Source organism: Sorex fumeus, unplaced genomic scaffold, assembly GCF_029834395.1.
Source record: "Sorex fumeus unplaced genomic scaffold, SorFum_2.1 ptg000070l, whole genome shotgun sequence".
Classification (NCBI taxonomy): Eukaryota; Metazoa; Chordata; class Mammalia; order Eulipotyphla; family Soricidae; genus Sorex; species Sorex fumeus.
Window position 1 is genome coordinate 13,804,647 of NW_026606127.1, and position 24,426 is coordinate 13,829,072.

General features: G+C 44.3%; 2 protein-coding genes across 3 annotated transcripts in view; both read left to right on the forward strand.

Moving 5' to 3' along the window:
* Positions 1-6,351, forward strand: part of F8 (coagulation factor VIII) — a 172,475-nt gene extending 166,124 nt beyond the window's left edge. For both annotated transcript variants that reach the window (XM_056128857.1, XM_056128859.1), the window contains one exon: positions 4,638-6,351. In XM_056128857.1, the coding sequence (XP_055984832.1) occupies positions 4,638-4,784 (147 nt within the window). In that variant the 3' untranslated portion in view covers positions 4,785-6,351. The remainder of the gene's footprint in view (positions 1-4,637) is intronic.
* A 9,111-nt stretch (positions 6,352-15,462) lies between these two features.
* On the forward strand, positions 15,463-21,912 carry SMIM9 (small integral membrane protein 9). Its single transcript, XM_056128869.1, has 3 exons — positions 15,463-15,610; positions 16,670-16,799; positions 21,828-21,912. The coding sequence occupies exons 1-3, from the start codon at positions 15,463-15,465 to the stop codon at positions 21,850-21,852; spliced, it is 303 nt and encodes a 100-aa protein (XP_055984844.1). The 3' UTR covers positions 21,853-21,912.
* Positions 21,913-24,426: the final 2,514 nt, after the last annotated feature.

A 24,426-nucleotide genomic window follows, 5' to 3' on the forward strand; every position in this document is an offset into this window, starting at 1 on the left:
AAAACTCCGTTCATCTTTGACTTGCTAAATGACTCATTTTGAACCCAGAAGTTTGAGTAGACTTGACAATGACTCCACTTGCAAGCAGAAACTTAAATGTCCTTACTTATGTATTTGACTCAGTATTTTGTGCCTCTGCCATGAGATAGGAATGTCCAATCCAAGAGGACGTATTGTGCAGAGCTTCAGTCTAGAGCTGATCCCAGCCAACGCAGAGCACTCTTTTCACAGAAACAAGACAGAGACGTTTGCTGTAAGTCACTAAGATCTGACTTGGTTGGGAGTTGCAAGGACAATAAAAATATATTAATACATCAGACAACATCCACATAAGGCTACTTGTCACTGTCACTGTAACTGTCCTCCCTTTGTTCATCGATTTGCTCAAGCGGGCCCAGGAACATTCTGAGACTTGTTGTTACTGTTTTGGGTATATTGAATACATCGCAGGGAGCTTGCCAGGCTCTGCCATGCGGGCGAGATACTCTCAGCAGCTTGTCAGGCTCTCCGAGAGGGGCAGAGGAATCGAACTCAGGTGGACCAGGGTGGCCACGTGCAAGGCAAACGCCCTACCCACTGTGCTATCGCTCCAGCCTATAAGGCTACTATTAGAAGAAAATGTAAACTAGGAGTCAAAGCACTTCAGATACGGAAAGTCTCCATTTCCCACCCACAATAAACCACACGAAACAGAAAAATGATAAATCAACCTGGATGAAAAATCTCAAAACAAGATTTTAATACATTCTTCCAATAAGAACATTTGGGGGGTCACACCCAGAACTACTCAGGGAACACTCCTGGCAGGTCTCAGGGGATTATATGGGATTCTGGGAATCAAACCCAGGCGGGCCACATGCAAAGCAAATGCCCTATCTCTTATACTATTTCTCCAGCCCTAAACAATCGGAACATTTTAAATTCAGAATAGAAATGAGGGAAAATAGAAATATGTCAAATAAGAGTTCATGAAATAAAAAATAGTTATTGAAGGTAAGTAAAAATCATCTCGGAGATGAACAGTATAATATCACAAAGAGAATAGATTTGACTGAAACTATAATAAGGGGTATTGAAGAGAAGAATTAAAACAGCCAAAAGATTGAGAACCAAATAAAGGAGTAAAAAAGATAGGTAAAATAGATGATAAATACAGGAAACAATCACATCAGATTTCATCAAATGTGTAATTGTAAATGCTGAAGACTAAAAATAAAACAATGAAACACCACCAATAATAAACTATCATCACAAAGAGTAAACTATCATCTGAGAAGAAAGGTTTCTGGAAGCCAAAGCAACTCTGGATCTATAAAGAAATCAACTGTGTTCCAGGGAAAACTGATCCAGAATAATGAATTCTTAAATAAAAGGTAAAGGTAAAGGCCCTCCCGTTGATCGTCGATTTGCTCGAGCGGGGCTGGAGCGATAGCACAGCGGGTAGGGCGTTCGCCTTACACGCGGCCAATATGGCCGACCCGAGTTCGATTCCTCCGCCCCTCTCGGAGAGCCCGGCAAGCTACCAAGAGTATTCCATATGCCAGACACAGTAACAACAAAAAAATTCTTAAATAATCCTGGTCAATTAGGCTTCAAAGATAAAGATGACAAATTACCAGTGTCTTCAGATAAAAGAAAATGCAAAATGAGGAAAGTCACTTACGACCACCCCTATACTATTTCTTACTTGTAAGGAACTTTAATGGATGGTACAAGAATTGTATGTATGGGAGCCGAAATTGCAAAATCATCATCTGATGTACAGCACTTAATCAAATGATCAAACTCCAGCATAAGTAGTAGAACCAAGTAGACTTTTTAAAATATCAGTGCAATGAAGACTAAATACACAGCAGGGACTAGAACTCTGCTGGATTAAAGGAAATTTCAGAAAATTTTTAAATTGTTTTCATTTTATTTGGCCATGACCAGCAGTTTTCAGGGCTTTCTTCTGCTCTATGCTCAGGGAACACTCCTGAAGTGGCTCAGACCATATGTGGTGCCAGGGACCAAACCTAGGTCACCTGTGTACAAGGCAAGTGCCCCATGTGCTTTACTAGTGCTGTGGTCCCTTAAAGGAGATTTCAGGGTAGAGAGATGGTTTGGTAGATTTGAACACATTCGTTGCATACAAGAGTCCTGGGTTCCATTGCTGGCACTGCACATTCCCCAAGCATTTCCAGGAGTGATCCCATGGCACTAAGTTGGGAGCACTGTCAGGTATGACCCTCCCCCAAAGAAAGTAAAATAAAATAAAGGAGATTTAAAGTAATATGAAAAGTAAGTTGAATGCATGACCTCTTATTAGATTCAGGATTGGAAACCTGTGTAAAGAATGTTATTGTGATAACAGAAAAATCAAATATTAGATTATACTGTGTCAATATTTTATTTGTTGGGTATAATAATAATATCTGTGGTTATAGAGAAAAGTGATGTTATTTTAGGTGTGGCATGCTGAAATATTTGGGGATAAATGCCATGATGTTTACAACTTCCTTTTAAATAGTTCGGAAAATTTGGGGTGTATATGTGAGGGCTGGAACGATAGCACAGCGGGTAGGGCATTTGCCTTGCATGCAGCCAACATGGCTGATCTGAGTTCGATTCCTCCACCCCTTTCGGAGAGCCTAGCAAGCTACTGAGAGTATCTCGCCCGCATGGCAAAGCCTGGCAAGCTACCCAAGACGTATTATGCCAAACACAGTAACAATTGTCACAATGGAGACGTTACTGGGCCTGCTCGAGCAAATCGATGAACAATGGGAGGACAGTGACAGTGACAGTATGTGAGAGAGACAGAGAAAGAGAGACTATGTCAATGTGGTAGCAAACAATTGGTGAATCTAGGTGAAAATTTCAGTGTTCAAAGAATAAATCTAACAGAATATATCACTGCATCACTGTATATCACTGACCTCCCGTTGTTCATCGATTTGCTCAAGCAGGCCCAGTAACATCTCCATCATGAGACTTCTTGTTACTGTGTTTGGCATATCAAATACGTCACGGGTAGCTTGCCAGGCTTTGCCGTGCTGGTGATATACTCTCGGTAGCTTGTCGGGCTCTCCGAGAAGGGTGGAGGAATTGAACCCGGGTCGGTCGGGTTGGCCACATGCAAGGCAAACGCCCTACCACTGTGCAATCACTCCAGCCAGCCTCCAAATATATATATGAATATTTGTCAAAGAAGCCCAGAAGTTTTCTTTCACAAATTTTTCTAGTCTCTCCTGAGTAGACATCATGCTACGTATTTTGCATGCTGTAGCGCAGCGGTCATGGTCTCTGCCATCAAGGAGCTGGTATGAACAGAGAGAATGGTCAGGAACTGGTGGGTAGACAAATGAGAAACGTTAAAGTTTGGAAAACAGAGGATCCAGTGGGCAAGGCAACAACAATCCTTTATTTTTATTATTTTGTTTGTGGGGACATGCCTGATAGTGCTCTAGATCTACTCCTGGCTTCATGTCAGTGCTCACTCACTCCAAGTGGTGTGTGAAGCTATGTGGTGCTGGGGATGGAACCCAGGTTTTCTGCATGTGGCATTTTGAGTCCTGTTTTAGATATTAGAGACCTCTAAGTATATTCAAACAAGAGCCAAAGGATTCAAAAGAGAGTGAAAGCCCCACCTGCAGACTCTGGTTCACAAGAGTGAGCAGTATCTAGTGCCTAGAGAGTGGAACAGAGGTAGACGGTGCTTCTTGGCCTTGTAAATCAGGACAGGGGTTCAGATTGAAGAGGGGCCAGATGATAGTACTGTGGCTAGGGCATGTGCCTTGCACACACCACCCCGAGTTCAATTCCCGGCACCACATATAGTTCCCTGAGCCTCATCAGGAGTGATTACTGAGCACGGAGGTAGGAGTAAGCCCTGAGCACACCAAGTGTGACCCCCAAACCAAAACTACAAAGTAGCATGGAGGATTTTCATAGGGGGGAGCACGATGTTTAAATAATGGGTTCCTTGGGACCAGGGTGGGGGCTGGAAGTGCTAGAACACTTGTCTCGTATCCAGCACCCCCATGTGGCCGTGGTAAAAAGGAGGCGATGAACTGCCTTGAATTACATTCCTCATTCCCCCAAGCTTCCACCTGGTCACAGACCAAAGCCATATAGTGGTAAGAGGCTTGAGTCTGGCTTTCTTTAGCTTTTTCTGTTCTGCATCCTCCAGCCCTGTCTCAAAGTGTGGGGCTGCTTTACAGTTCACTTTGCCATTTGGTTGTTGTCGCCAGGGTGGAGGCAGCCTTCTTGGGGCTGAGGGTGAGTTCACTGTGGGGCAAACTCTGGGGGTTCTAAAACACAGCCTGGGCAACAGGGAGACCTGAGCCACACCTCTGTGTGTGTGTGTCCTGGCAGCAAACCTGCCTTTGAGCGAAGCCGCTGAGAAGTGTGTGTGCGGGGGTGGGGGGTGAGGGGTGGGGTGAATATTCCAGAGAAGGCCTAGCAGGGGCTTGTAGATGCCACTGCCACTTTTCATACAGTGGGGGTGGGGGTGTGCTCTCAGCACCCCCCAGCCACCTACCCCGCAGGCCTGAAATCTGAGGAAGGCCTGTGGTACACCAGCCTGAAGCAGATATGCTGGAAAGGGGAAGAGTTTTTCCTGTCTGACCACTCATAATATGTCTTTCCTGTTGGAGGTTTTTCAGGGCAATGACGACGCCACCACGGCCGTGGTGAACTCTCTGGACCCGCCACTCCTGACCCGCTTCCTCCGGGTGCACCCTCAGAACTGGGCCCAGCACATCGCTCTGAGGCTTGAGCTGCTGGGCTGTGCTGCCGCCTAGCAGAAACCGCCGAGTCCCAAGTGAATGGTCCGGAAGTGCACACGCACGGGTCCTTCCCGCCTGTGGACCTAGGGGCAGGCAGTTCCTCGGCCCCCGCCGCCACCCCAGCGGAAGCCAGGCGCGCCAGTGGGCAGAGGAGGTTCAGGATGTACGCACTTCGAATTAGGCTTCAGACACTGCCAGGAAAAGTATCCCTGATCTGTTATTGTGGTCCAGCGTTGGACCACACAGCTGCAGGGACCCTCTTACCATGCCTCACAGGCCAAACCTGGCCATTGTGACCATCTGCTAAGTAGAGATAAGAACTGCCCTGTGACCTCTGATTCTTGCTTCCTTATGCATACGTATGTCTCTCCTTTAGTTCTCTGGGGGCAGGTGAGTGGCATACTCTGACCTCAAAAGATGTGTGCTCATACGAGTAATTCAAGACACCCACACCCAGGCCTCTGAAATTACATGCAATCTCATTGATGCCTATTTATTTCTCTCTCACAGTAGTCCCGAGAGTCAGTCACATTTGGAAAAGGCCCTGGTTCCTTTCAAATCCTATCCCCTCCCCTGCAAAAATAAATGTTTCGATAAACACCCTGCTGTAATGCAAATCAGCAAGCAAATAAAAGGTTAGGATCCTAGAAGTATTGGAAACTTTAGTACAAAGTGATAATGTCCCCTTAAAATGTGTGGTGGCTGAGAAAATAAGCAATCATAACGTGCCTCCAAAGCTCATCATTTTAATATTCCTGCAGAAATATGAGGAAAGTTCTGACTGGCTGGGATAGGAGAGAGAACATTATCATTCAAACAAGGCCTCATTTTACTCACTCGGCTAATTCCTTGCTGAACCACAGCTAAAGGATATGGGGTGAAATTCTATTCCTTGTCCCAGTTACACAGCTGAACCATCAAGGAATCAAGAGAAAGTGAACATGGGAAAGCAGAGGCCTCTAGGCCCATTTCCGGCAAACAATAGGAAGCCGGCCCCCTGCCCCCAAGGCCCTGGCTATTGTCAGGGGCTACTGCTTCTGACTCTTTAACAAACTGCCAAGGCAGTTTAACAAACAAGACCAGGATATGCCAGGGAGTCAGGGAGGAAGCATCCAAAGTTTACAACCCGCATTGGATAACTGGTATTCTTACCCTAAGAAAACTACCAGCATCTCAGAGAAACCAACATAACAGTTGCATTTGTTTTTCCCATTTGTCTTCAAATCCTGCTTGACCCTAATCTGACCTGGGGGGGAGGGGCAATTAGAAAGTATTCTCGGGATATTCCTAATCTCTACCTGATGGTTTATAGATCTGTTAAATTCTGTGAGTTTAGGAACCAAGTTACAGAAACCTTTCCATTGTTTTGCCTTATAGCCTGGTAGACAAGTTAACACCAAAGACAACATGATTTTCTTTGCGGTAAAAAGTTGCCCAGCCTTACGCTTCATAATGGTATTTATCATGCTCTTCCAGTGACTGCCTGCATCTTTCTTTCTGCTGTGTTCTGGGAATGTATCCTTTTGTCTTACTGATGATTTCCTCAATAGTCACTTCAATAAAACATTGACATATGCAAACACGTGTCTTTGAAAGCTGTATTTTGTCACTGAAAATAAAAAAATGTGCACCCTGTTATTAACAATAGGATGGATGCTATGGAAAACACGAGCGAGTTAGAAACCAGATTAAATTTAACTCTACAAACTGATTTGATTTATGAGACATGCAATGAAATAAACTTGAGATGCAACGTTGGTCCTGAGAGATCATGTACAGAGAGAGACAGGGAGAAGTGTGGCCTAGGCATTAGTCAAGCTTCATCCGTACAGACAGCCTTTGTGCACACAGCACCTGCTCTTACTGAACTGTGCTTGAAAACATGTTCAGAGGGTAGATCTCATGTGATATGTTCTTACTGTGTAAACAGGGAAGCTGCTGGCAAAAATACCAGAGTGAATGTCATCAAATGCAGCAATACTAGAAAATTGTTTTGGGAGATGAAATAATAGTAACCAAAAGAAATGAATCTTCAGATCAGATAAAGAAAGGATAAGAACAAAGTCTAGCCTGAGGCCAATGATAAACTCCCTGTGTTGATGTGAAGAATCAGATTATGCATTGTCTCTGGCATAAACCTAGCCCAATAGGACACTAGACACTTCTTGCTAACCCCAAAGAAAGCAGGCCATTTCATAATGCTGTTGGAGTCACTTATAAGATTGCTGAGATCATAGCACATTACCAGATGAATGAGCAAATTCAATCACTTATGACATGCATTTTGTAACTTCAAATAAACAAATAAAATTCATTGAACAATCTCAAACTCAAAAGACTATAGTCTTTGGAAGATACATGCTATGATATGATTATTATAATAGGCATATCTATGGCTTAAAGGACTGGCACACATGCATAGCATGTGGGATGCCCAGGTGCCTCCCCTGGTAGGCCACATGATCCCCAAATAATGCCAGGAACAACTCCTCAGTGCCACACCAGAAATAACCCCTGAGCAACCACTGGGCGTGGTTCCCAAGCAAAAAGTAATTTTTTTAAATAGTGAGTTTGGTGAGACCTACATTTTTTTTTATTTTTATCAGTGAGACACCATGAGGTACAGTTGTAGACTTACAAATTTTTGTGCTTGGGTTTCAATTATACAATGATCAAATACCCATCCCTCCACCAGTGCCCATTTTCCACCACCACGGGTCCCAGTATCCCTCCCACCCCCCTTCCCTCCATCCCATCCTGCCTCTGTGGCAGTGTATTCCCTTTTGTTCTCTCTCTCCTTTTGGGTGTTGTGGTTTGCAAAAGAGGAAATGGGTGGCAATCATGTTTGGTCTATAATCTACTTTCAGCATGCTTCTCCCATCCTGGGGGGAGGCTCCTCCCAACACCCTTTATTTGGTGCTCCCTTCTCTATCTGAGCTCCCTTTTCCTCTAGCATGTGTGGCTGGCCTCCAAGCCATGGAGTAAAATTCCTGGTACTAATTTCGGCCATTCTTGGGTGTTAGTCTCCTATTTTGTTACTTTAAAAAAATAATATTCTTAAACTCTGCAAGATATTTTAGTTTGGGGTTTTGGACTACACTTTACAGTGCATCACTTCTCGGCTTTTATTTCTGCTTTATTTCTGGGTCACACCCGGCGATGCACAGGAGTTACTCCTGGTTCATGCACTCAGGAATTACTCCTGGTGGTGCTCGGGGGACCATATGGGATGCTGGGAATCAAACCTGGGTCAGTCGCGTGGAAGGCAAACGCCCTATCTGCTATGCTTTGCTCCAGCCCCACTTCTTGGCCTTTTGCCTTGATCAAGTGTACACTTAGCAGTGCTCATGTATCACTCCTGGCAGGGCTAAGGGTGACTGAATGTTGTGTCAGGGATCAAACCCAGGTGTTCTGCATCCTTTTTTGGTGGATAGACTATGTGGAAAATGAACTTTATGATGACAAAATACAGACTGTAACATTCATGTTTTCCAGCTAAGGCATGGCTTTATGGGAAAGAACTATTTCTAGATGACTACCACTGAGGGCCTGAGGCTGAGGGCTTGAGGGAGAGTCCCATAAAACCTCAAGAAGACTGCAGCACTGATTAGTACCATCCCACCATCTCCCCGTCTTAGCCGTCTGACAGTGTGCGTCCAGTGGCTTTGCTATCTTCCCAGTGGTGTGCAGCTGTCATGTCTCTACTTCAGAATGTTCTTATCCCCCATGAAATCCCATCCCTCTGAAGCAATTGCTCCCCATTCTGGTAACCATTAAATTCCTCTCTGTGGGCTGCACTTTTCTATGGACTAATCCTATAAATAGGATCACACATCGTATGGCTTTTGTTCCTGGCTTCTTTCATCAAATTTTAAGGCCCATCCATGTTGCATATGACAATTCTTCCTTCTTGTAATGCTAGAGTTATATCCCATTGGGGACCTACTACATGTTGTCTATTGTGACTTCTCCTTTTTGACTATTGTGACTAGTACTGCTATAAACAGTACTTTGTTTAAACACCGGTTTTCAGGTACTTGGTGAGGCTGGGTCCTGTGGTAACTTCAACTTATTGAGGAGCTAACAAACTTTTCCATGGTAGTCCAGTCACATCATATGGGTACACTACTGCCAGAAATGTATGGGGTTCCAATTCCTCCACAATTATTTCCATTTTCAAATGCTCAATCTAGCTGGTGTGAAATGGATCTCATTGTGGGTTGTTATATATTTCCTTAATGATTAATGACGTTATACTTCTCATGTACTTGGAGAAATGCCTATTCAAGTCCTTTGTCCATTTTGTAAAAAATTGAATTGTGCTATTGTTAAGTTTTACTAGTTCTTTATAGTGTCTTGATCTTAGAGCTTTTACTAAGTATATGATTTGAAAATATTTTTCCAATACTATGGATTGTTTTTCATCTACCGATGGTGTTCTTTTTTAATTTTATTATAACACTGTGATTAACCAAGTTGTTCATTACAGTTATTTCAGGCATTAAATGTTTCAACATCGGTTTCAGCGCCAGTGTGACCTTCCCTCCACCAATGTCCCCCCAGTTTCCCACCCACCACCCCAGCCTGCCTCCTTGCAGGCATAAAGAAATTTACTTCATATTGTATGTTACAACACACAAACAAATGGAAATATCAAAAATTAGATCAGGGGCTGGAGCAATAGTACAGTGGATAGGGCATTTGCCTTGCACACAGCTGACCCGGGTTCAATTCCCAGAATCCCATGTGGTCCCCTGAGCACTGCCAGGAGAAATTCCTGAGTGCATGAGCCAGGAGTAAACCCTGTGTATCACTGGGTGTGACCCAAAAAGGAAAAAAATAGATCAATAAGAATCAATTTGTGATAATTGTTATGTCTCACAATGTTACTGAAGTCATTATTTGAGGATCTACTGTGCGAGTTAGTACTAGTTGAGCTTTCTGTGTCACTGTTTAGGCTCACTGAGCCTGGTGGGCTTGTATGCAACTTTCCCATTACATTTGCTCTGATCTTACTGGGCTGACAGTACTAAGAAAATTGGAGCTTCCATGTGACTATATAGCAGCTGTGAAGTCCAGGAGCTATATAGAACTGGAACAATTTGGTGGCTTAGCAGTTTGGTGAGGTTCAGTTGTGAAGCTGGGACATGTCTATGTCCACGGCTGTTAGTTGTGTCTACAGGCTGCTGTGCCTTCAGCTAGAAAGAGGAATCTCCCGGCCCCATTCCAATAATGTCCCAGAGTTCTCAGCCCAGACTTCTCTAGGAAAATTTGGTGGTATCATGTTCTTTTGGAAATTAGTTGTGGAGCTGGGCCTTTTTTTCTGCCGGCAAGATGATCTGATGGTGTGCTTTGATGCACACACATTTTATCCTCTATATTTATGTCATTTTTCTTTCTTCTCTTCTCTTCTCTTCTCTTCTCTTCTCTTCTCTTCTCTTCCTTCCTTTCTTCTTTCTTTCCTTCTTTCTTTCTTTCTTTCTTTCTTTCTTTCTTTCTTTCTTTCTTTCTGTTTTTGGCCACATCCACCAGTGCTCAAGGGTTATTTTTGACTCTGCGCTTAGGGATCACTCCCAGCACTGCTCAGGGGACCTTATGGGATGCTAGGGATCGAACTTGGGCCAGTCGCACTCAAAGGAAATACCCTACCCACTGTACTATCACTCAGTCCCACACTTTTTCTTTTTTCTTTTGGTTTGTGCTTTTGATATCACATTTAAAAAAATTTCCTGAGGGCTCAGAAAGCAGCTCAGTAGTAAGGGGCATGGCCTTTCATGTGCAGAGATCTGAGCTCAGTCCCCGGTACCGCATGGCCTCCATGACACATTACTGGATGTCCTGGAGGCCCCTGAACTCTTCAAGACCAAGCATTGAGCCTTTGAACACCTTTAGTAGGGTATTGCAGGGAATGGTTCCTAGACTCCCTGAGAACTACTTAGGAGGCTCCCAAATAAGAAGAAATCTTTGCTGAATTCAGTATCATGAAGCTCTACACCTATATTTTCAGCTAATAGGGTTTTTAAGCTTTAGTTCTTAGGTTTATTTGTGGGATTGGGGGTTTTGTTGTTGTTGTTGTTTGATTTTTGAACCACAAGCAGTGCTCAGGGGTTACTACCAGCATGGTGTTTGTAGGTTTTTCCTGGTGGTGCTTGGGAGAATAGTATGGGTGTTGAGGATTGAAGCCAGGCCTCCTGCATACGAAGCATGTGTTCCAGATCATTGAGCTGTCTCTCTGTCCCCTTTATTTATATAGGTTACCCTTTTATTTTTGATATTGTGCCACAACTTGCAGTGCTTGGGGAACATACAATACCAGGAGTTGAGCCCAGGTTTCCCAGATTCAAAGGATGTGCTCTTGACCCAAAGGTCTAGAGCCATCTTCCTATCCCCTTTTAATAAATTTTTAAAGTTATGTTTGCAGTGTGAAGATTTCAACTTCATTCTTTTGCGTGTGGATAACCGGTTATACAGCATGATTTATTTTTGGTTTTGGGGGTCACATCCAGCAGTGCTCATGAACTATTACTGGCTCTGTGCTTGGAGGTCTCTCCTGGTGGTATTTGGGGAGCCATGAAGTGCCAGGGACAGAACCTGGAACTTTTTGCCTGCAAATCATGTGCTTAGCACACTTAGCTATCTAACCAGTCCCATCTTGATTTATTGAAGAGATGGTTCTCTTCCTATTGGGTGGTTTTGACACCCCATTCTCATTGAAAAGAAATTGACTGTAAGTATTTAGGTTGAGTTTTGGAGTCTCAAATTGATTCTCATCTATCCTCATACCAGTACCACACCATTTTGATTACTGTAGTTTTATAATAAGTTTAAAGCCAAAAATGTAAGTCTTCCAACTTTGTTCTTCTTTTTCACGATTGATGTGACTAACCAGTGTCCTTTGCAATTCAATGAGTTTGAAGATCATGTTGTCTGCTTCAGAGGTAAAAGGGGTCATTGAATCTATAGATTATTTGGGAGATTATCGCCAGCTTAACAACATTAAATTATTGAATGCTGCATAAGAACTTTAAACAAAGAAATAAAATTGTTATTGTTTTCAGATTAAAATAGTTGTACATGTTGAAAATTCAAAATAATCTACAGGTAAGCTACTCAAATTAATAAGTCATTTTAGAAAACTTTCGGAGCAGCTCTGAAAATCATATACCTTTGTACCAGAAAAAAATGTTAGCAAAAAAATTACAGGTAACATTTACAATAATGTCAGAAATAACAAATACTTAGAAATAAAGTTTATGAAAGATATCCAAGAATTCTAATTAAAAATACAATTTTATTGGGAACTATCCTAAAAGATATAAATAATTGAAGGTAAATGCAATAATCAAGGATGAGAACAAATATTATAAGGATATAGTGATTCTCAAATTGATCTATAGATTCAACATAGTCACAATATAGATTCTAACATCTTATTTCTCGCAGAATTCAAGCATGTGAAAATGTGAAAGTCCAATAACATCCAAAATATTACTGATACCAAGATTTTTTTAATTCATTGCAAATATCAAAATACGGTATTGGTCCAAGGATAGACAAATAGATCAGTGGAACATATTAGAGTCTAGAAGTAGACCTACATATTAATGGACACTTGATTTATGGCTATAAAATTGTTCTTTAGAGGAGTGATACTGAGTCAACCCAGAATCCATATGAAACAGTGAAATTTGACCCCCTCCTTATACTATACTGTCACTGTCACTGTCTTCCCATTGTTCATCAATTTGCTCGAGCAGGCACCAATAATGTCTCACAACAAATTGTGAGACTTGTTACTGTTTTGGGCATATTGAATACGTCATGGGCAGTTTGCCAGGCTTTGCCGTGCGGGCGAAGCTTTGCCCCTCTCCGTATCTTGTGCAGCTCTCTGAGAGGGGCGGAGGAATCGAACCCCAGTCAGCCACGTGCAAGGCAGATGCTCTACCTGCTGTGCTATGGCTCCAGCCTTATACTATACAAAGTTTTTTGTAAAAAAAATCAGTTTCAAATGAGTTCAAGTTCTATTGATAGCAACAATAACACTTCTGGTGGGACTGGAGAGACAATGCAAGAATTAAGTTTAGTTAATATATTTTATAAAATAAATGTATATAATAAATTTATCAGTAACTTCCTATATTGCTTTTGGGCTTCATAACATGTTGGAATAGCTTATGCGAATATCCACTCATATTGCTGGTGTTAGTTGGGAGCGCGGCCACCGGTGCTCAGGGGACCATGTGGTGCTCTACCTCTCGAACCACATTCCTGTCCTCCAATCACATTTTTCTTCTAATGTTTATATATGGTTTCATTTTGATTCACCTAAGTTTCTTTTTCTTTTATCATTTTTGGCTTTTTTGGGGTCACATCCAGAGATATTCAAGGGTTACTCCTGCGCTTCACTCAGTAATTACTCTTGGCAGTGCTCGTGGGATCATATGGAATGCTGGGGATAGAACCTGGGTTGGCCATGTGCAAGGCAAATGCCCTACCTGCAGTACTATTGCTCTGGTCCGGGCTTTAATTTTCCTGTGCAGGGATCTCATTTCAAAATAGTAAAATGGGGCTGGAGTGATAGCACAGCGGGTAGGGCGTTTGCCTTACATGCGGCCGACCCCGGTTCAATTCCCAGCATCCCATATGGTCTCCCGGGCACTGCCAGGGATAGTTCCTGAGTGCATGAGCCAGGAGTAACCCCTGTGCATTGCCGGGTGTGACCCAAAAAGCAAAAAAAAAAAAAGTAAAATGAACAGTCAATCATCTCAAGTTCTTGGCAAATTATCTCTCTCCCCATGAAGTGCCATGTTTATCCTCTATCAAAGCCCCATAGAGACACTATCATAAGACAAGTCTATACCATGTGTATATTTTAGTATATAGGCATGTCTATGAGGCTGGATAAAAAAAATGTCTTGGAATTCTTCAGACCTAAGTGCCTGATTCAGAGCTCCTGTTAGGTTGGTGGTTCCCCCCTCCCATTTTTTTGGGGTCACACGCTGCAATGCACAGAGGTTATTCCTGGGTCTGCGCTCAGGAATTACTCCTGGTGGTGCTCAGGGGACCATATGGGATGCTGGGAATCAAACCCAGGTCAGCCGCATGCAAGGCAAACACCCTACCCGCTGTGCTATCGCTCCAGCCCCGAGGTTGGTGTTTTAATGTCAATACAGATACATATCATAGAGAAGATGTTCAATTTCTAAGTGCACACTAGAGAGAGACAAGAAGAGAAGCGAACACCTACTTTATGATGATTTAGGTGACATCATAAAGAACTCCAGAGTCATTGTGGGGAGCTGGGCACTTTTCCCGGACTCTGCTGAGTTCTGAAGCTCGAGACCTTCACTCACTTACTTCTTTGGAATCACTGGTGCTAAGTCAGTTTCCAGGTCAGCGGCTTTCCCCAACACATGGGTCTCTTTAAACCCTATCAAACAAAGGATGAGTCAATCAGGTGTTTTGGTGGGGTGTGGGTGCAGGTTTAGGCTACTCTCAGCTGTGTGATTGGGGTCACTTCCAGTGGTGTTTGGGGGACCATGTGGTACTTGAGATCAAACCAGGGTCAGCCATGTGAAAGGCAAATACATTAACCCCTGTATACTCTCTCGATCATCAGTTATAAATGTCTTAAGTAACTGTAAGCCTGGGCCAGATAGAAAGTACAGGGGCAGGGTGTTTGCCAAGCACATGGCCAACCTGGGTTTGATTCCCCGCACCCCATATGTTCCCCCAAACACTGCCAGGAGTGATCCATGAACTCAGAGACAGGAATAAGCCTTGAGCTACCCCAGGTGTGGCCCATCCCCACCAAAAAATAACAAACCCATGTTGGAATGGTTAGAATAGGTGGTTACTTTTCTCATAACCGAATAGCTCAGAAGTGAGCAGATAGAAGTGTTGGGTATTGGCTTGAAACTATAAGATCCAGAATAAATTCCATTTTCTTACCTTTTCTTCATGTACATTGCCTCATGATGTCATGAAGGCTGGCTGCCTCAATTTCATTTGACACTTTTGAGGGAGGTGGGGCTAGACCCAGTGGTACTATGCTTGATAGCTACTTCTGCTTCTCTCTCTCTCTCTCTCTCTATATATATATATATATATATATATATGTGTGTGTGTGTGTGTGTGTGTGTGATTACGATGAGTTTAGTGGAGAAGAACCAAACTGCCATGTGAGAGAGTGGTACAATTTTCATAAATGCAAATCCTCACTGGGAAGGAGATATCATGGCATCTGAATAAGGTGAGGCCATGAGAAGCAGGGAAATTAGATGTGGTGGGTAGTGGTGATGGAGGTGAGAAGTGGCAGGGTTGTGGGTTCGTATTTTAGACCCTTTGAAAAGATTAAGATGTGGAGAGAAAAAGAGGAGACAGGGATGACCGTAGGTTTTGGCCTGATGAACTCAAAGTCTCTACTCATTATGGGCATTAAGTTTAGGAGGGACGGTCTTATATCTTATCAGATAGAACGTAGTACATTTTTTGTTTTGTTTTGATGAAGGGGGAATGGAAAGTGACAGTGTTGAAATTCGGCAGGGTCAGCTAAAAAATTATGTGTTTAGGTAAGTCTTTTGTAAAAAATATATAAAACCACCATTTTCTAAGCTTTCAGACAATACTGCTTTGGACAACATTGAACAGAAAGATAGCTGAGTTTATCTTTGAGCGCCGGGAGCACACCACCATGTCCACCTGCAAGCTGTTGTGCATTGGAATGTTGCTATCCCATCTGACTTGCATCCTCATGGATAATGAAGCTCTCAAGGATACCAGAGACTCTGACCCTGCCCCTGATTATGAAAAAAATGCAGGCAGGAAACCATCTGTAATGGGTGTGTTGCTGTTAGAATGAGAGTTCCAATCTTAGAAAAACATTAAGATTTGTATCTTAGATCAGGGAGACCTGTTTTTATGCTAAAACAGTATTTGCAGGATACTTGTGAGGCCTGAATTGGCTTCAGAACCCCTTTACAGAAGGGCCTGGGTCAGGAGTTTGCAGAGGTGCAGCCCAAGTCATAGAAACCCACCTTCCATTAATGTGACAAATGCTTCCTGAGGACAAAGGGTTGACTAATGTTGTTTTGGAGGAGAGGTCAGGGAAGACATGAGAAAGGAACTGACATCCAAGCTAAATCTGGTGATCCACTGACCCAGAGTCTAAATACTCCCAAGGCCCCACTTCAGCACATACACTCTGTTCAAACCATTCCCCTGCCTCTTTCCTGGTGTTGAAATCCCTTCCTCCCTCACTTTCTGGAGTAAAGTCCCTGGAGCTGAAGCATCCCTCTATAGTTCCTTCTTCTGGCAGCCCAGCTACTTCCTCTTCCAGGAGCTCCTGGGTAGCCTTTTCTCTTTCTGGGGCACTTCCTGCCCTCAGTCTCTAAGAGAACTCCCAAGAGCCCATAAGCAGTGACACGCTAGTTCTCAATTCTTGCCCCTACTTCACCAAATTCTCATTTACTTATTAAGGCTTCCAAACAGTCCTTAAGATAGATAATCAGAGGCTGTCATCATTGATGCTATTTGACTTATGAAAGGGCAAAGATGAGGTCTATCTGAGGATTTTTTAAAAAAAATTTCAAATGAATGTCCCCTGAAGGTCTTAGGAGCATTTCAACAAAGAATAGGCTCTAAAAAGATAGGAGATAGCTCCAAAGAGATGGGCCACACACTTAGCATGTGGGAACCCTTGTTTCAATCTGGCACCACAAGGTTCCCAGAGCACTGAGATGGAAGTAGCCCCCAAGTAGACAAGGCGTAGCTCCCAAACCAATCAACCTAAAAGAAGAATCTGGGCTCTGTGGACAGCTGTTTGAAAGGGAACCAGCTTTGAAATAGCAGACTCCTTTGAGTTGACATTGCCTTAACTAACCACTGTGCTCTCTCTACAGAAAAACTGAAATCTTGGTTGAATGACTTTAAGGAGTACCTGTGGGATCTCATTAAGACCTCAGTCCCTCCAGTAGCCATTATTGCATTTTTCATCTCCACTATGCTCTTGGGAAGTATCTGCTGCCTCACGTAAGCTGTTGCCGAACAGGAGAGGGGAGGGAACGGAGCAATCATGTTCTTCATCAGCCTGTCCGTCTCACATGAGGGAAATTTATGAAGGCCGGGCAATCTGAGAACACATCTCTGAAAGGCATGGTACATACTCTCTTTTAAGCTCCCTCTAAATTCTCTCTTTTCTCTTTTTTTGCTGTCCCTGGTGGGGCTCAAACCCAAGTATCATGCATGCAAGGCAATGGCATTCTCAGTGAGCCATGTCCCAGGGCCCTTTCTATATTTCTTTTCCTCCAGTTTGTTCTATTCAGGACTGATGACTTACTGGTGATATTTAATAAGAGCGTTTGCAAGTGATCTATTTTTTAACAACATCTGGCAATGTGTAGGGGTTACTCCTGGTTCTACACTTAGTAATTACTCCTGGCAGTGCTTAGGGGACCATACGGGATATTGGGGATCAAACCTGGGTAGCTGCATGCAAGGCAAGTGCCCTGCCCACTGTGACTATCTCTCTGACACCATCAAGTGATCTTTTAAAATTAACTTTATTATCTTCTCTTCCTCTGGTGAAGACTCTTCTCTTTTGAACACTTATCTGTCTCTTTCTCTCCCCTCACATCTCTCTATATTCCTTTCAATAAAATAATTTTAATGAAATAAAATAAACTTCACTTAATCACTTAAATCACTTAACTTCCCGTTAGTCGTCGATTTGCTCGAGCGGGTGCCAGTAATGTCTCCATTTGTCCCTGTCACGTGCTAGTGTAGCCCAATGGCATCTGTTCGCTCCGGGAACATGAAGGGCCTCAAACCGATCGTTCATGATCTTGACGAAGAAGTCTGACCATCTGGTAGGTGGGCGGCCACGCGGTCTTTTGAAATCCCGTGGAATCCAGTCGGTAACAGCTCTAGTCCAGCGGTCGTCTTTAAATCTCATTACGTGACCAGCCCATCTGATTTTCGACACCTTGGCAAATGAGACAGCGTCCCTGATTCTTGATCATCGACGGATGTCAGAACTCCGGATTCTTTCTCTCATTTGAGTGAAACGTGATATTCCAAGCATAGCTCTTTCTATTCTTCTTTGGGAGACCTGAATAGCGTTCTCATCTTGTTTGTGTAGGGCCCAGGTCTCTGAGGCATATGTTAATGCAGGAAGAACAGTGGAATCAAAGAGATGTGCCCGGAGCCGGAGGTTCTTCGTCCTCTTAGCTATTTCTTCGACGTTCTTGAAGGCGTTCCAAGCCGCTCTCTTCCTCCTGCGCAGCTCGAGTGCCAGGTCATTTGTCATGTTGACCTCTCGACCTAGGTACACATAGCTGTTGCATTCGGAGATAGTCGTTCCGTTGAGAGCGAATGGGGCGTCAGGAACGAGGCTAAATAAAAATAAAATAAAATAAACTTCATTAACTCCAAATTATTCTTCCTTTTGGTTCAGGAACTATACAGTTAACTGTTTTTAGTTGCCTGAGAAAATGAGCAAAATATTTATCTATGCAAATGATTGAAAACCAAAAAGATTCTTGAAATGGTTAAAAAAAATAGTTCAGCATAGCTTTAACATCCTAAACTTTGTTAACTTAAAATAAGCTTTTTATCAAGAGGTGACTGCTTGCCTGTCCCTGCCCTTGCTGCTAAACAGACCAGAAAGCCACAAGAAATCAATAGAGAAGGGAGTCATAGTCCATGGGGAGAAGCGTCGAGGGTGTGTGAGGGAATTAAAGGTCTGTTCAGAAGTCGCCATCTCATAAAGCATCTGAGGGCAGAGATCAGGTGTGGGGTGTGGCATTCCCATCGGGCTCCTGATTCCTCTCCTCAAGAGGAAGACATGCTTTGGAGGAGCTCAGGAGAGAACATGGGATAAGGCACAAGCTTCACACGCAGGCAACCCTGGTTTGATCCCCAGCAACACGTTGTCTCTGGAACATCACTTATAAGCAGCCCTTCTAGAAGTTCCTGAGCATAGCCAGAGTAGTCTGAGCAATCTCTGGCACTGCAGGGCCCAAATAGCACTGCATCTCTGGGCCCTTGAATTCATCTGTCAGCTCTGTAGGCTGGAACACTGCTCGCTTGGAAGACCAAAAAGGAAAAGGGAAAAAAGGGAAGACCAAAAAGGAAAAGGGAAAAAATGCATGTAGGAAACAACCTTGGATTTCATTGCTGGCACAGTAACATAATAGAAGGTGAATAGATTCTAAGTTGGCAAAATTTTTGAGAGAAGCTTATTGCTAATAAAGTCATGTGCCAGAACTTTCTGAGCTCTGTTGATTGAGCCTTAAATAGTATTTGCAGCTCTGGTCTTCAGCACTTCTGGGAGCTTGGTTTTATAGTCTCTGGATCCTGGCCATTGATGGGGTTACACGGCAGCTGGTGGGTGTAACTGTCTAGCTACTGGAAGATGGGGGGTCTGGGTGGAGGAGGCCTAGTCCCGAACCGAGCAGGCTTGGAGATCTCAGCCCCGGGTCCTGCACACCTGGTTTCCTCTACCAGTTCTGATCTGTCTTCCGGCAGCTGAAGACCTCCAGGACCCAGCCACAGCCATGCTGAGACCACACTCCACACGCTTAGACAAGCCTCATACATGAAGGAACTGGCAGAGAAACCCAGGTGTGTGGGACCCGGGGCTGAGATCTCCAAACCTGCTCGGTTTGGGACTAGGCCTCCTCCACCCAGACCCCCCATCTTCCAGTAGCTAGACAGTTACACCCACCAACTGCCGTGTAACCCCATCAATGGCCAGGATCCAGAGACTATAAAACCAAGCTCCTGGAAGCTCCTATTCTCTAATTCTCACTCTCAGAGAACCCGGCAGGTTACTGCGAGTATCTTGCCCGCATATATGCCTGACTGGGAACACCTATAAAGGTGATTAGAGGCTTCTCTAAAAGCCTCCATCCCTCTCGGAGAGCCCGACAAGCTACCAAGAGAATCCTGCCCACACGGCAGAGCCTGGCAAGCTACCTGTGGTGTACTTGATATGCCAAAAACAGTAACAATGATGGTCCTCATTCCCCTAAATGAGGGGAATTGCAAGAGCCCCCAATATGCCATCGGGCTACACTAGCACGTGGCAGGGACAAATGGAGACATTACTGGCACCCGCTTGAGCAAATCGATGAATGATGGGGTGGGTGATAGTGATGATAGTGATAGTGATAGTGATAGTGATCTTCCAAAGGACCCTAGAAGATCCTACTCCCATCATCTGTTCTAGATGCAAAGAATGATGGCCAGAAAGTGTCTCCTGGGGTTGGGGGGGGGATGAGTACATAGAGCCAGGAGTACAATAGGGCCTCCCTGTTGATTAGGGTCCCAGGAGTCAACAAAGTAGAGACTGTTGTGTGTCCCACTCTTCATCTTTCCAGATGGGCATGTTGGTGCTGGTTCTCCTCCTCCTACTTCATCATTGGACCAGGAGGCAGGAAGTAGGGATCAGGGCAGATAACTGGTTTTACTTTGTAGGTCACTTAGCACAGAGCAATCACACTCAGATGGAGAGTGACCAGCCTCACCCGGACACTGGACTTTGAGCTGGGCTCAGTGATGGATGTGGATTTCATTCAGGGGGAAAACTGTGCCATGGTTCAGGTGTTCTGGAAGCAGATGGTGAGACAGGAACTTGTCATGAGGGGTATTATCAGGGATCAAAGTCTGCGGGTGCCTGGGAGAGAAGTCCAACAAAGTTCTATCTACCTCTTTTGATTCTGTTCCCACCCCCTTCCCTCCCCCCCACACACACCTTATCCGGAAATGGCTGAACCTCATTGCACAGCTCATAGATAGGAGGGCAAGAGAACAGCGTTTATCCATCATTTCAGACATGGTTTCTTGGGCACAGGCTAGTGAGCCCACTGATCAGCTTCTGTGGCATTGGTTCAACACACGTGTTCAGAAGGACTTTTGTGACGATAAAGCTGGCAGCAGGCCAAGAGCAGTACTTCCTTCTTTGAAGTAAGTGGCTCAGTCTGAGGAGAACAAATAAGCTGGTGAAAGGAACATCGGTGAGGACAGTTAGGGCAGAGGGCAGGAGATCGGGAAAACAGCATCTCTGAGCCAGCAGCACTATTAAACAAAGGTAAACTAAGTATTCATGGGGAAACAGAAATGTAGGAGACACATGACCCATTTCTTTGTAAAAGAAAAAAATAATGCAGCTGAAATTTCCCCCATAGTAAACCAAACTAAAACCAAGCCAGCAATTAAAAGTACAACTTGTGTTAAAGAAGAAAAGAACTTCCATTTGGAGTCTTACAGGGCAGAGCCAAGTCCCAGGAGTGGGCACTGGGGACAGGGCCCAAAGTATAGTGTCAGTAACGCTGCTGCATTTCATGTTTCACACTGACAGTTGCGAGCCCTTTCCCTGTCTCTTTCATCCTTCTCTCAGACACCTCGTGGACCTCCCTAGCCGCTGTAGAACAGCGCTCCTGCACAAATGCTCCCACAAGCCTTACTCCTCTCCAGCCACTCCACGGCCACAGGGGGTTGAAGTGGCACTAATTAGCACAGCAAGACTGAGCAAGACGGTCACATGAAAGCAGGAGTGAATTCGTGTCTGTGTGGTTGGGGGAGGGGACAAAGAAGCAGATGATCGCAGAGGGTTTTTACAATTTAATCCAATTCTTATTAAAAATTGTGTGGGATTAAAACCCGTTCAAAACCTAAGCAATGAATGGAATAGAGATGAGGAGGAAGGAGGAGGCTGTTTTGATAATCGTCACTACTGCTATTGTCACTTATTGTCTTTTCTATTTCATGTAGTTGCACTTGTTTTCCCACAGAAATTATCGCTTGATCAGTCCATTTTAAAAGTCATAGATCACCTGTCTATGTCTGTCTCTAACCCTGTGTAAAAGAAACACTTTCTTACTCTTATTTTCTCAAGTCATCAGAGTGTTTTGTCTGTATGAAATTATGTATCTCCTATTAATAGAGGAAGCTGTCTAGAATACTACCTTGGAGAACGCGATGTGACTTTCCAGTCACTGTGCACATCGGGGATTTAACTGCACTCCAGTATTCATCGTAGTCTCCTCCTTTTTTCAGCCTCATCGTGGATGAACTAATGTAATCAGTCAATGGAATCAAGAACTGGAATTTCACTGGGCAAAGTGGGATTCTGTTGTGCTGGAAACAACACCGTGGAGAATGCTGTCAGTTATAATGAAGTCGTCTTTTATTTGAAACTGACTTTGTCTTTATTTTCATAGAAAGACGGGAGTAACTTTATTTCTGCTTTGATTATAACTGTAATACATGTCTTTTGCAGAAAATATTTCAGAAAACACAGAGAAAAGAAAAAGTACCCATAGTCTTCATAGCCAGAATGTAATGCTTCTAGTATCTTGGTGTGTCTCCTTGTTAAATTGTTGTCCAGGCATATGTAATCTGTTCTGTGCAACACAGTTCTGCCTCAATAAATTATGTTATGAGGCCTTGGAACTTGGATGCCAATTAAGTTTGCTGGATTAAGCAAATTTGAACAAATATTTTGTTTCTTTATTCTTTCTTTCCTGTTTTTTGCTTTTTGGGTCACATCTGGCGATGCACAGGGGTTACTCCTGGCTCTGCACTCAGGAGTTACTCCTGGTGGTGCTCAGGGGACCATATGGGATGCTGGGAATCGAACCTGGGTTGGCCACGTGCAACGCAAACGCCCTACCCACTGTGCTATCTCTCCAGCCCCATTCCTTTGTTTCAAGGACTTGTTAGTCCTTTCATGGACGAAAAGGAGTCTTTACCTGAGGAAATAACAGAAGCATTTCCCCAGTTTGCACATGGGTTTCTAAACAGGGTCCTCTGCTCTGCAAGGTGTGCTCTTCCTCATGGCCAGGTACCTGGCTCAGCCTTTTGTCTGTTCGGCCTATCTGCTGGTGATGCTGCTGCCTCCTTGCCCCTTCCTATGGCCTGGTGTGGAGCACCCTTCCTGTCAGCCCCTACCTGGATCCGGTCATTGTCTGTGCCTTGGCTCACTATGATCATGCTGCACTGCCCTCCTCCCACGTGCCTTCTCAAACATTTTCTCTTTTTGCTGGTTTTCTTTATACTTTGTGCCCGTGGTGGTGACAGCATGCAGTTGAATTTTGCTGGTCGTTTCTTAAGGTTCTTTCTGGTGTCCCAGAAGTTTTAAACCTCTTATTGTTCATTTTGTGAGGGCTGGGTGGGCTGTTGGGGCCACATGTAGCTCTGTGTTCAGGGGGTATTTGTTGTCTGGAGATTGGGAGCAGGCCACACCTTCTGCAGCCACACACTTCACCTCCAGCATCACCTCTCTTGGCCCGAAACTTCTTTGGAGTGTAGTTGACAACAACAAAGGAACATGTCAGAGAGTTGTTGTCATGGGGGTGGGGGACAAGGCAGTTAATATGGCACCTCTTAGTCCCCTGGCACTACCAGGAGTGATCTCTGAACAGTAAACCAAGAACAGACCCTGAGCACCACCACAAGTGATCCCCAAACCAACCAAACAAAAGAATTGTCACAAAGAGAACCCATTGTTGTCATCTCCTACACCCACACCACCAGTACCCTCGTGGCCCCCGTGGAAACTGCACTAAGTTCTTCCAAAGCTGTGGTCTGTGCGTGCTGGGGAATTCTCTTTCACTTGCCCCATGTGTGGGAACTCCCCAACGGTTTCCAGGGAAGCCCACTCTGGCCAGATCTGTCAAGTGTCTCACTCAGACTAGCAAGCAAGGGAGGTGGCTTACTTCCTTTCCAAGGCATCTCGATTCTCATGGGGACACGCAGTGCCTGGGTGGGATTTCTGAACCACTTGGTCTAAGTGACCGAGGCAGCACAATGTGTCCCACACAGCAGAAGATGCCAAAATCCATACAATACTGTCATCAGTCTTTCAACTGTCTGCAACGCAGTGGCTGAAAAATGGCATCCACTTTTCCCCTCCCTTCCCTGGAGCTCCAGCCCCTCCTGGGACAAATGTGTACAAATCTTGTGCTCTGCCACTCAGCCATACCCCAGCACTCCTGTACTTAGCATTCCCTGAAAACTGAAAGGATTGAAGCCTCTTTCGTGTGCTTGTGACACATTTGTATTTCTCTTCTATGAATTTTGCCCATTTTTCTTTTTTCTTTTTCATTTGTTTGAGGGCCACACCCAACTGTGCTCAGGGATTACTCCTGGCTCTGCACTTATGGTGCCCTAGTTGGGCTCAGGAGACCGTAAGGGGTGTCGGGGATTGAAACTGGGCCAGCCATATGGAAGGCAATGTCCTACCCACTGTACTCCACTCTGGGCCCACATTTTCCCTATTTATCTAATATGTAGCTTGAGTTCTTCTTTTCTGATTCAGGAGAATTTTTTGGAAGGGGGCGCTTCCAGCTGTGCTGGAGGTGTCACTCCTAGCAGAGCTGGTAGGATCAGTCCCAGCAGTGTGGAGGGAAAGGCGTGGAACTCAGCGCTCCTACCTTCCAAGCACAGGCTCCAGTCCTTTGAGCAACCCCCTGCCCCAGGAGTTGCTTACGCATTCTGGGAACGAATGTTCTGTAGCCTTGATAAGTGAAACCAGCTCCTCCCAGTTTGAGGATTGTGTTTTTACTTTTTGTATAGTGTATTTTGAGGATTAGAAGGGCATATTTATTTCTTTAATTTGGGCCTCGCAGACTATGTTGAAGGATCTTGGGGACCG

Bases quoted from the DNA above. Each gene is read 5' to 3' on its own strand.
- SMIM9 (XM_056128869.1), top strand. From the start codon at position 15,463: ATGTCCACCTGCAAGCTGTTGTGCATTGGAATGTTGCTATCCCATCTG. The intron at 15,611-16,669 runs GTGTGTTGCTGT...CTCTCTCTACAG, and splicing joins CAGGAAACCATCTGTAATGG to AAAAACTGAAATCTTGGTTG. The intron at 16,800-21,827 runs GTAAGCTGTTGC...TCCTTTTTTCAG, and splicing joins GGAAGTATCTGCTGCCTCAC to CCTCATCGTGGATGAACTAA.